This window comes from Schistocerca piceifrons, chromosome 1, assembly GCF_021461385.2.
Source record: "Schistocerca piceifrons isolate TAMUIC-IGC-003096 chromosome 1, iqSchPice1.1, whole genome shotgun sequence".
Classification (NCBI taxonomy): domain Eukaryota; kingdom Metazoa; phylum Arthropoda; class Insecta; order Orthoptera; family Acrididae; genus Schistocerca; species Schistocerca piceifrons.
In genome coordinates, this window is record NC_060138.1 from 1,091,254,012 (window position 1) to 1,091,267,712 (window position 13,701).

Below are 13,701 nucleotides of genomic sequence, written 5' to 3' on the forward strand. Positions count from 1 at the left end.
CGGTGCCAGTGTGATCTCTCTCTGTATACACCTCACCTCACACGTTACCTACCCTGGTTACTGGCAATGCAGGGGTGAGCACTACACCTGGCCACAGCCTCTGCTTCTGCTCGTGACTCCACTTAGCAGAACTTATGTGCTTGGAAAGCTATCATTGTCACTTCTTAACATAATACTTGTTTTGTGTGCTTTATTTCACCCATAATGAGCACTATAGTAGCTAAGTAACCTCACTATATCCAGAATAACATGAAAATTAATGCTAAATGGACCCTGATGCGCTTGCTGCAGACAGACATGACAGAGTAACGCTATTTGGCTGGAGTGCAACATGGTACACTGGTCCTTGCCACTGCGAATCATGCACACTCACACTTCTTCTGTTCGCACCATTCTGAGGCCTGTCAATGACTTATCTGAAGTGAGCAGCCATCTTTGTTGGAGTAGGTAATAGGGGTACAGAAGAGGCATGTGTTTGGGGGCAGGAGGTATAGCAGGTTAGGAATGAGGGAAGATACTATTGATGCCTCTGGGACGTGGTGAGGACAGGATAGGGCTGCTAGGTGCAGAGTTGTGAGGCTGTGCATGGAGATGGAAGGGGGGCAGTAGATAAGGAAGAAGGACAATGGAGGTGGTTTGGCAGGATCAAAGGCACGTAGTGGGAGCAGGAAATGAGGTAGGCACCGGAGGGTAGGGACTAGTGAAGAATGAGGCCAGGGGGTGTTACGGGATTGAAGGATATTTTACAAGGAGAGTTCTGACGTGCATAATTCAGAAAAGTTGGTTTTGATGGCAAGAATATAGATGTCAGACTCTTGTTTCTACTCCAGTACTACACACCTGTCTTGCCAGTGTACCTCCATAGTCCTTTTCCCATCTATATCCCCTCCCTCTCCTGAAGATCAACCTCCTAATGCTGCAACAAGCACCCCTGTTCTGTGCCTATTATGTTCCTGTGTGTGTGTGTGTGTGTGTGTGTGTGTGTGTGTGTGTAGGTGGGTGGGTGCGTGGGTGGGTGGGTGTTTTGCGCTTGTATGAATGTGTGTGTGTTTTCCCAAAAATATAATTTAAATGAACAGAAGTCTTTGCAGTGCTGATCCACACATGTCTCAGAATAATCACAGTGTATTCAAATACTTGCAATTGTACTACACTAATCATAAATAATTGGAACAGTGCCATCTACATAGGTGCATTGTAATGCCAAGAAATTTGATTCTACTCTACAAGTTGCCATATGGAATGCAGATTTAAGCACATAGTTATGTAAATGTATTTTTGATTAATTATTCAGATGCTTGATTACTGAAACAATCGTGCTGTATGGCTCATGCCTGTACTCCATGACAGAGGAACAGATTTTAGTTTGGGATAAAATATTTCACATGGACAAAAATGTGACAGAGTTTTGTTTGGAATACTATATTCTCAATTACATTGCGTTTGGAATTACTTGTCAATTTACAAAACTGATTGGGGCCTTACTGAAGTACAGCAAGTTTTTTAGTATGTTACCATAGCTGCTGACATAAGAAGAGGCTTCTTTCAGCTTTGTCAGTGAGCAAATCCACACATGCTTAACAGCATTGCATCTCCTCAAGTAATACTATGGCCATATTTTCCACAAATATAAATCATCCTCTTGATATTGTCCATTTCCAAGTGCTCAGCACTCTTGTCACTTATAAGCTCACATTCCTCACTAGGCAGATTTCTACTTGCCATGTGTGCATCACACAGTGAACAGTTATTTCATATCTGTTACAGTGCCCTAAAGGTGGCAGGGGTAAAATACAGGGAGCGAAAGGCTATTTACAACTTGTACAGAAACCAGATGGCAGTTATAAGAGTTGAGGGACATGAAAGGGAAACAGTGGTTGGGAAGGGAGTAAGACAGGGTTGTAGCCTCTCCCCGATGTTATTCAATCTCTATATTGAGCAAGCAGTAAAGGAAACAAAAGAAAAATTTGGAGTAGGTATTAAAATCCATGGAGAAGAAATAAAAACTTTGAGGTTCGCCGATGACATTGTAATTCTGGCAGAGACAGCAAAGGACTTGGAAGAGCAGTTGAACGGAATGGATGGTGTCTTGAAGGGAGGATATAAGATGAACATCAACAAAAGCAAAACGAGGATAATGGAATGTAGTCGAGTTAAGTCGGGTGATGCTGAGGGTATTAGATTAGGAAATGAGACACTTAAAGTAGTAAAGGAGTTTTGCTATTTGGGGAGCAAAATAACTGATGATGGACGAAGTAGAGAGGATATAAAATGTAGACTGGCAATGGAAAGGAAAGCGTTTCTGAAGAAGAGAAATTTGTTAACATCGAGTATAGATTTAAGTGTCAGGAAGTTATTTCTGAAAGTATTTGTATGGAGTGTAGCCATGTATGGAAGTGAAACACGGACGGTAAATAGTTTGGACAAGAAGAGAATAGAAGCTTTTGAAATGTGGTGCTACAGAAGAGTGCTGAAGATTAGATGGGTAGATCACGTAACTAATGAGGAAGTATTGAATAGGATTGGGGAGAAGAGAAGTTTGTGGCACAACTTGACCAGAAGAAGGGATCGGTTGGTAGGACATGTTCTGAGGCATCAAGGGATCACCAATTTAGTATTGGAGGGCAGCGTGGAGGGTAAAAATCATAGGGGGAGACCAAGAGATGAATACACTAAGCAGATTCAGAAGGATGTAGGTTGCAGTAGGTACTGGGAGATGAAGAAGCTTGCACAGGATAGAGTAGCATGGAGAGCTGCATCAAACCGGTCTCAGGACTGAAGACCACAACAACACAACAACAGTGCCCTGTTGACCACTCACAAAATATGTGTTGTTTACAGAAATTTTGCAGTGTAACAGCTTTCAATTATAAGATGACACATGATTCCATGTGTATACACATTAAGCAAATTTGAATGTGACGACTTACAAAAATGTAAACTTATAACATAAACAAGTTAAATAAACAGCCAATAGATGGCACCGTAAGTCTGTCAAGTGGCATTTGTGCAATGCAGCAAACATAGTTTGCAAGACATAAAATAATACCAATATTTATAGATTTAGTGTTACAAATTCACAGAGATACAAATGTACCTGTAATGAGGTGTTGGTTTCATTTTGATTGGTCATGCTTAATTTTTCCATTGTAAAAAAAATATTACACTGGGGCATGGGCTTAGGACTTAAACTTGCCTAAGTACATCCTAGCCACACTTGCAACACTGACTGCAGTCCTACCAACTAGACTAAGAGAGACTTGGCAATGAATTGACTGTTTTAGTTTTATGCACTACTTATTCCTGGTCTTTGTGCTGCTTCTGTTAGAACATAGTTTTTAGACATATCAGTACTTACTTTACTGGTTCATACAGATTTTCAGAATTGAACTAATAGTGGCATTGACTGTTTACACTCTATTTTAGCCCGAGAAATGCACATGCCTTTTTCGGATATGTGAAATAAGGTAAAGGCAACCACTCACCTATAGCAGTTTGGTATTTGAGCCATAGACACACATAACAGGCAATACTATTCACTCTAGCTTTCAAGCTCTGGCTATTTTTCCAGTAAAAGTATACATATTTGCTCACATAGCCACAGAGACAACCAAACACACACTTCTGTAGCCACTGCGATTCTTGGAGTGAGGTGGTGTGGAATGAAAGGGAGGCTGACAGCTAGGTGTAGAAGCAGCATGGGAGTTGGATGGGGATGTGGTACCACTGGGCCTGCCCTCCGTACTTCTCTCAACCATTCTGTCTGACACAACCAGTGACCCTAGTCAGACTGTAGTGCCGGGACAATGTAGGCATACATGTGAATGGGGGTTGTTTAATAACTCTGAAGAAGGATGTTGCTGGACAGCTCATCAGTGTTTTCAGTCCTATTTACACTGATGTGACAGAAGTCATGGGATAGTTCCTGATATCATGTCACGCCTCCTTTTGCCCATTGTAGTGCAGCAACTCAACGTGTTGTGGATTCAAGAAGTCGTTGGAAGCCCCTGCGGAAATACTGAGCCACGCTGCCTCTGTAGCCATCCATAATTGCAAAAGTCGTGTCAGTGAAGGGTTTGTGCACAAACTGATGTCTGACTTACATCCCATAAATGTTCAATGGGATTCACAGCAGAAGATCTCGATGACCAAACCATTTGCTCAAATTGTCCAGAATGTTCAAACCAATCGTGAACAACTGTGGCTGGTAACATGGCACATTGTACATCTATAAAAATTCCATCATTGTTTGGTTTCCAAGTAGTTGAACATAACCATATCCAGTCAATGATTGGTTCAGTTGGACCAAAGATCCCAGTCCATTCTTTGTAAACACAGCCCACAACACACAATAGCTTGTTGGCAACCTAGATCCAGGACTTTGTGGGGCCTGTGCCACACTTGAACTCTCCCATCAGCTCTTTCCAAATGAAATCAGGGCTCATCTGACCAGGTCACAGTTTTACAGTCATCTAGGGTCCAATTAATGTTGTCCCAAGCTCAGGAGAGGTGCCACAAGCAATGTTGCTCTGTTAGCAAAGGCACTCGCATCAGTCATCTGCTGCCACAGCCATTAATGCCAGATTTTCCCACATTTTGCTAAGAGATACATTCACTGTATGTTCCACATTGATTTCTGTGATTATTTCACACATTGTTGCTTGTCTGTTAGCATTGACATCTCTATGCAAAGGATGCTGCCCTCAGTTGTTAAGTGGAGGCCATTGGCAACTGCGTTGTCCTGTTGAGAAATCATGCCTGAAATTTGGTATTCTCAGCACACTCTTGACACTGTGGATCTTGGAATACTGAATTCCACCATTCAACGTTCAGAGTCTGTTAATTCCTGTCATGCGGCCATAGTCATATCAGAAACCTTATTCACTTGAGTCACATGAGTACAAATGACAGCTCTACCCATGCACTGCCCTTCAAACCATCTATGAGTGTGCATATTGCCATCCCATGCCTGTTGACCACACAGTGTAAGATGAATGGTTACCTTTTCTCCTTCCATTATTTGTATTCTGACATTGTTTCTCGACTGTACATACAGTTAAGTTGTGTAATAGTAGCAACTTAAAATAATTTTACAGGCTTTTGGTGCCATGGGTTGTCGGTTACCAGCTCAGATGCCACCAGATAACCTTTGCAGCATAGCAACATTTGAGCAAACATCTGAGGAAGATAAAAATGGAGAGGAAACCACAATGACTACAGAAACCATAGAGAAATCTGATTCTGAGCAACCAACCAACCAGAAGAAAAGAAAACTGGAAAATCCAGATTCTAGCATCGATAGTGAAACCGGTGCGGATACTGGTCCGAGCAGAAAGAAGAAGAAGAAAAAGCAGAAGAGCAATGAAGGTGAGATGACTTCTCAAGAAGCTGAAAAAGATGAGGTTCCTCCATCAAAATCTACAGTGGAGAATGCTGGAAGTGGCAAGACTGTGAGGAAAAGGAAATCCAGAGATTCAAATCCACAAATGCAGGATGCTGATACAGAAAATGAAACTAGCCATGCCGAAGTTGATAATGAGTCTGAAAGTGTGGCAACAGAAGAAGCAAAGTCAAAGAAACAAAGGCAGGAACAAGAAATGGAAGCTGACAGTGGTGAGTTAATATTATTTTTGTTGAGAGTAAATTGCATATTGCAATAAATTGTATATTGTAAACAGCATCACTACAGAAAATGGCAGATTCTTTAAAATGTTTCTGATCTGAGAATTAATCTGGTGGAAAGCTTGTTGTTGTATTGCAATTACATTTTTTTTTTGTCCACAGCCAAGATGACTACAAGGAAGGATTAGAACACCTTAATTTCCATGAAGTAGTGGTGCATTTGCCGGACTATTTGTTCATACAAGTTTTGTTAATTTTTTTTCTGTAATGTGAAAATCTTCTGGAATGGAGGCTTATTTTGTTAGTTTCTTCTTGTGATGCAAAAATATGTAGGAATGAAGACAATTGATCATGGTGGCCAGGCTTTCAACATTTTGCATATAGTTGTTTGGGAATGCTACATGCAAAACACAAAAAGCATGCTGCAATAGTGAGACAGGCCTGAAGTGTAGAGCAATAGCAGTGCCAGCCGGGGCAGAGTGAACAGAAGGCTATGGGTAACCAGTGAGTGACCAGTAAAGAGATAAGAAATTTTGAGTGCGTAAATTGAAAGCATCAGTACTCTTGTAGATTATTTGTAGTTAGTTTGGATCATGAAAGATTGCCTTGAATTGCCAGTGACACACCTTTTTTACAGATGTTTCACGGTTCCTATTACATGCTACTAGGGGTTGCAGAGGGGTTGATAAGGCACCCATATCTGGAAATGTAATGTTTGAGTGTAAAATAAGTTTGAAAATTGGATCACTTTCAAATCTCCTGCTTCAAATATGCACAGTTCTGACCTTTGTGCTCTACTAGAGCTACTCTGTATGGTGACCCTGCTGTTCATAGCACAAGGCATATCTGTGAAACATTCTATCACACAGTCCACAAATCCTAATGCGCATTCATGGAGCACCGCACTTCCTACATACAAACATATCATCTCAGCTGTTGTTGTTGTAGGACGAAAATGCTATGTGAAGGTCTGAGGCTATCTTGAAAAAGTTTTCAATACATCCATTATGCAGCTCCACAATTATGTACAGGTAGGTGAAGAAAGAGATTAGAAAGTGATCTGATCTTCAAACTTATTTAATATCCAAACGGTACATATCCGGACATGGATCCCTTATCAAAACTTTATATACTAAGTCCTTTGTGCAACATATAGAGGCCTGTAATAAGTGTTGTGAAACACCCTATATATATATATATATTTTGGAAGGAATACTGTAGTGATCGACTGATTTGTGGCATAGCCCAAAGCCAACAAATGTGATCTGAGAATAAAATTGGCTACATTTATTGAGCAGTTCAAATTGTAATTTCACCTGCATATCATGACACAAAACTATTTTAATTGTTATAGTCAATAATTACCTTATCCCCATGTTGTTCATTTTGTACTTGGATCAAGCAGAAGGAAACTAAAGAGAAAACAGCAAAAACTCAAGGAGAAGAGATAACAACATTAAGGTTTACTGGTGACATAATTTTGTCAGAGGTGGCAAAGGACTGGGAAGGTCTGTTGAATGGGTTAGATACTGTCTTGAAAAGTTGGTTTAAGATGAACATCAATAAAAGTAAAACAAGGTTGATGGAGTATAGTCAAATGAAGTCAGGTGATGGTGTTAGATAAACGATTGGGATACTAAATGTAGTTGATGAATTTTGCTATTTCAATGGCAAAATAACTGATTGTGGGATGAGTACAAGGAGTATAAAATGCAGACTCACAACAGCATTAAAGCTTTTAAGGTAAAAAGAAATATTGTAACATCTAAATTTAATTGAATTGTTAAGAAGTCTTTTCCTGAAAGCATTAGTTTGGAGTGTAAGAGAAACAAGGTGCTACAGAAGAATGCTGAAGATTGTGTGGGATATTGCATAAATAATGAAGAGGTAGTGAATGAAATTAGCAAGAAAAGAAATTAATAGCTAAAATGGAATAAAAGAAGGGATTGGTTGCTAATACACAGCCTCAAGTATCATAGAATTATCAGTTTGGTAATTTGGAGGGGGGGGGGGGGGGGGGGGGCAAGAGAGGGAGAGGGAGAGGGAGGACGTTGGAGAACTGTGTTCATGCACCTACACTATGTGATCAAAAGTATCCGGACACCTGCTGAAAATACTTAAAAGTTTGTGGTGCCCTCCATTGGTAATGTTGGAATTCAGTATGGTGTTGACCCACTCTTGGCCTTGATGACAGCTTCCACTCTTGCGGGCATATGTTCAGTCAGGTGCTGGAATGTTTCTTGGGGAATGATAGCCCATTATTCAGGGAGTGCTGCACTGACTAAGAGGTATCGATGTCGGACGGTGAGGCCTGGCACGAAGTTGGCATTCCAAAACATCCCAAAGGTGTACTATAGGATTCAGGTCAGGACTCTCTGCAGGCCAGTCCATTACAGGGGTGTTATTGTCATGTAACCACTCCGCCACAGGGCGTGCATTATGAACAGGTGCTTGATCACGTTGTTGAAGGATGCAATCACCATCCCCGAATTGCTCTTCAACAGTGGGAAGCAAGAAGTTGCTTAAAACATCAATGTAGGCCTGTGCTGTGATAGTGCCACGCAAAACAACAAGAGATGCAAGCCCCCTCCATGAAAAACATGACCACACTATAACACCACCGCCTCCGAATTTTACTGTTGGCACTACGCATGCTGGCAGATGACGTTCACCAGGCAGTCGCCTTACCCACACCCTGCCATCGGATCACCACATTGTGTACCATGATTTGTCCCTCCACGCAATGTTTTTCCACTGTTAAATCATCCAATGTTTACACTCCTTACACCAAGCGAGGCGTCGTTTGGCATTTACCGGCATGGTGTGTGGTTTACGAGCAGCCGCTCGACTGTGAAATCCAAGTTTTCTCACCTCAGGTCTAATTGTCATAGTACTTGCAGTGGATCCTGATGCAGTTTTCAATTCCTGTTTGATGGTCTGGATAGATGTCTGCCTATTACACATTACAACCCTCTGCAACTGTCAGCAGTCTCTCTGTCAACAGATGAGGGCGGCCTGTACGCTTTTGTGCTGTACGTGCCCCTTCACATTTCCACTTCACTATCTTATCGGAAACAGTGGACCTAGGGATGTTTAGGTGTGTGGTAGTCTTGCATACTGATGTATGACCCAAGTGACACCCAATCACCTGACCACGTTTGAAGTCCATGAGTTCCACGGAGTGCCCCATTCTGCTCTCTCATGATGTCTAATGACTACTGAGGTCACTGATATGGAGTACCTGGCAGTAGATGAAAGCACAATGTACCTAATATGAAAAACCATATGTTTTTTGGGGGATGTGAGGATACTTTTGATCTCATAATGTACGTCTACAAATATACTGTGCAGAACGCCATAAGGTGTATGGTGGAAATCATTACCTTTCCTCTTCCACTTGCAGTTGAAGTGAGGGACATGCCTAACATGTGATGACAAGCAGATATAAAAAGTATTTGGGATTACAGCTTCATAATAAATTCAACTTGGAGGAGCATATGACAGAATTGCTGAAGTGTCTAAACAAATCTGTACATGAAGTGCAGATGATGTCAGACATTGATGATGTAAAAATAAAAATTCCGTGATGTCATACTGGATCATTTGGTAAAGTAACTCATAAAGCCAAACTTAAATTTTCAGAGTCCAAAAGAATGTAATGTTAGTTATTTGTGGTGTGAACACAAGAACATGCTGCAGGTGCCTGTTTGAGGAACTGGGGATACTAAATATTGCTTTCCAGTATTTTTTTTTTCTAATGAACTTTGTCATAAATGGCAACAAGCTGCTCCTTTTTCTTCCCCCAAACAAACTGCTCAGTTTGTGGAATGAGTACTAGAAACAGAGTAGTATTCATAAAACTCAAAAGTCAAAAATGGAAATTCCTGTTTGGAAAAATGCATAAAATAGGGGAAAGTCAGCTTCTTACCTATAGAGGATTGGTGCATGGCACACACAAATATGCAATAGAAAACAGTTAATGTTAGGTTTCAAGCTCTTGCTCTTTTTGTAGCAAGAGTACACACATTCACTCACACAACCACACACTGTGTGTGCGAATTTGTGTACTCTTACTAGAAAAGGAGCAAGAGCTGGAAAGCTTGTATTAACTGTTTTCTATGTGTGTTCCTGTGTGTCACACACCAGTCATCCATAGGTAAGCAGTTACCTTTCCCTTATTTTACATCAAATTTAAAGTCACTTTTTTTGGCCCAGAAAGGTTTTCATTGTTCAAGAACACACATTATGCGTATCATGGCAGCAGCCATAAATGGTTTTCAGCTAATAAAATTTACTTTAAGAAGATCCTAAAGAATTTGCTGGTGGCCAGCTCCTCCCACTCCACTGACAAATTTCTTAGTGGGGGCATTTTTTGCGTATATTATTAGTAATATCAAACAATGGACTGTTATGTAAAATCTGACTTCTGCACACCTCTAGTACAGTAATATGGTCAGTATGAATAAGTGTTATAAACTGCTTTCCTTTTGATGACTTGTACTGTAATAGCCTAAGAACAATTATGTGCACCTCAGTGCATTATTCATGTAAATTTTTTGTGACAAGTTTGTTGTTACCTCATAGATGAAAATATGTTACAAATTTTTGTCTAATTTCTTTCAGATCCATGAGAATGATTTCACTTAGAATCTGTGGAAGAAACACTAATGTATCTACTTTAGTGTGTATGTATAATGTATGGTTTTTATAATTGTTGTATATACTTGATAATCTTCGTACTGTATCTTGTCTAAGAAACTACCTGCTCTTCATTTTTATCTGTAGTGCCTATTGTTGAAGTGAGGACTGATCTACATTTATACAGTATAAAGGCTCCAACAAGTGTCAGTATGTATAAAATTGAATTATATATAGATAGTGCTTTAAGTAAAAACCATGTTTGTGACTGGGAGCTGATTTTCTTTCCTTTAAAACTTCTCTTCACTGAGAAGTTTATGGATATGTTTGAAGGACATCTAATGTTTATTTAGTAAAGCTCAATATACTGAATGGCAGCTGATACTAGGAGCAGAAATAATACAAAGTATACAAGCACAAATACATCTCAGGCACTGACAGAAATATTGTTGGAGTTGCCCATGAATGATAAGTACAAAACCTAAACAAGAGCATGCTCTGGAGAAGTATGTGCAAGTAAGTCAATTAAGTGTGGAAAAGACACACAGTTTAATAACAAAATTCGGAAAATGCTGGGGAAAAAGATATTGCTGGACTCTCTCGAAGCATACAACTTCCACCATCATACCTTAGCAAAGAATCTTGCTGGGATAAAAAAAATTATTCTTGTCCTACATAAAATCACAAAGCGAGTTGAATGCTTCTATCCAGTTACTCACTGATGTGACAATAGAAGACAGCCAATGAAAGCTGAAGTCTTAAATTTCACATTTAAAAAACCACTCACACAGGAGGATCATACAGACATGTGTATGGAGGGCATAGAAATAGACATCCCTGATGTTGAGAAACAACTGAAAGAGTAGAAAACAAATTAAGTCACAAGGTCTAGACAAAATCCCAGTTTGTTTGTACAGAGAGTACTCTTCAGCATTGGCCATTTGCTTAGATTCCATTTATCATGAATCTGTTGCCAGTGCAGAGTCCCTGGCAACTGCAAAAAGGTAAAAGTAATTCCTATAAGAAGGGTAATATAACAGACCCACAAAATTGCAGGTCGATATCTTTAACATCAGTTTAATACATAATTCTTGCGCACATTTTCAGTTAGAGTGTAGTAAATTTCATTGGGACAGGAAAGTGTGTGTCCACAAATTAGCACTGATGTGGAAAGCAATACTCATGTGAAACTCAGCTTACCCTTTTCTCATTTGATATCCTGTGAACCAAGAATGAAGGGCCGCAGGCAGAGTCCATATTCCTGAAGTTCCAGAAACGGTTTGACACAGTGCTCTTCTTCTGACCGAACAAAGTTCCAAACATATAGAATAGGTTCCCAGATATGTGAGTGGCTCAAAGGCTTCTTAAGTGATAGAACCCAGTACAATGTCCTGGAGAGTGAGTGTTCATCAGAGGCAGAGGTATTGTCAGGAGTGCACCAGGGAAGCATGATGGAACCACTCTTGTTTTCTGTCTACATACGAGGTTTGTCTGGAAAATACATATAAAAGTTGAATAATAACTTTATTTTATAATTATTCAGGTATTACAATATGGTCTCCTTCAAAGTACTCGCTATGAGACATGATACACTTCTGCCAATGCCGTTTCCACTGTTGATAACATTGCTGAAAGTCTTCAGTTGTGATTTGTTCAGTTGCCGTGTCATTTCTGCCTTGGTGGCTTCCACATCTCCCAAGTGCCGCCCCCAAAGCACCATTTTGCATTTCTTGAACATGAAGAAGTCACACGGGCCTAAATCTGGTAAATAACACGGGTGGTCTGTCACAGTGATTGAGCTTCGGGCCAAAAACTCGCGCACAATGATCGACATGTGAGCGGGCGCATTGTCGTGATGAAGGATCCACCTGCCCCCTTTTGCCAACTCCGCTCGAACTCGGGCCACAAGAGCTCTGAGATGTGTCAGAACTTCAATGTAAAAATTTCCGTTCACTCTCTGGCTGGGAGGGACAAATTCCTTGTGAACAATGTCCCTAGAATCAAAGAAAACAATCAACATTGTCTTCACATCGGACCTTGATTTTCGCGACTTTTTTGTTCTCGGTTCTCGTGCTAGTTTCCATTCCTTGCTTTGTGATTTGAGCTCCACATCGAATTCGTAAAACCAGGACTCGTCTCCACTGATGACTCGGTTGAGAGAGTCCCCTCGTTCCTCTGCTTCCAACCAATCCTCACAGCACTCAACCCTCTTTGCCCTCTGTTCTGGCATCAAGAGCTTTGGTACGATTTTCGCACACAATTTCTTCATTTAAAGTTTTTGTGTCAGGATTTCGTGAACGATTGTTTTGGGGATTGACAGCTCGTCAGCAATCATTCTGACTGTCATGGTCTTTAAGAACACAAGCCTGAATTCGTTCAACATTTGCATCGGAACTCGATGTCGATGGGCGTCCTGGGCGAGGGTCATCGTTCACTTCTTCTCGGCTATCCCGGAACCTTTTTAACCACTTGTTCACGGTTGGTTCCTTCAGAGAATTGTCTTCGTAAACCTGTTTCAAACACTCAAAAATCTCACGGCCATTCTTGCCTAGCTTTGCAAGAAACGTGATGTTGACGCCCTGTTCCTCAATCAGATAGAGCTCCATGCCGACGGCAGGTGAAAAAGGGCAACTGTCAACAAGCTGCCACACACTCCCACCTTCACGCAGAGTGCTCTGACTCGAACTGAGCATTGATGTGATTGATTACAGCAATAGTCCCACCTGGCGGTGACTGCAACCTGTAACATAAAGACATTATTCAACTTTTATACGTATTTTCCGGACAAACTTCGTAAATGACATGACGGATAGAGTGAGCAGCAATCTATGACTGTTTGCTGATGGTGCTGTAGTATATTGAAAGTATTGTCATTGAGTGACTCTAGAAAGATACAACAACAACTATAATCAGCTATTGACTATATAATGTAAACGGATAGATAAAAAATCTGCTTGCCAAGTGGTGGCAGGAGAAAACACACACACACACACACACACACACACACACACACACACACAAAAGGTTTAACCTCTGCAAGCTTTCAGAGCTGTTGGCTCCTCCTTTTCTCAGAAGGGGAAGGGAAGGAAGAGCAGTGAAGGAAAAGGTCTGGGGAGGTTTAGGGAAAGGGGTACAGTTCAGAAAAGTCATCCAGAACCCCAGGTCAGGGGAGACTTCGAACAAGATGAGAAGTAACTTTTCCTTCTCATTCTGTCCACTAAGACTCCCCAGACCTGGAATTCTGGGCGACTTTTCTGAACTGTGCCCCTGTATCTAAACCTCTCCAGTTGCTTTCCATCAACCAGTCTTCCTTCCGCTTCAACTCTTCTGCCAGAAGAAGGAGCTATTGGCACCGAAAGGTTGCAAAAGTTAAATCTTTTTGTGTGTGTATTCACCTGTCTTTGCTTGGTCAGTAGATTTTTTTATCTATCCATTTACATT

At 40.8% G+C, this 13,701-nt stretch overlaps 1 protein-coding gene across 1 annotated transcript in view; it reads left to right on the top strand.

The window, feature by feature from the left end:
* Nucleotides 1-13,701, top strand: part of LOC124775112 (la-related protein 7) — a 93,927-nt gene that overhangs the window by 45,692 nt on the left and 34,534 nt on the right. The window contains exon 5 of the mRNA XM_047249948.1: nucleotides 5,097-5,613. Within this exon, the coding sequence (XP_047105904.1) occupies nucleotides 5,097-5,613 (517 nt within the window). The remainder of the gene's footprint in view (nucleotides 1-5,096; nucleotides 5,614-13,701) is intronic.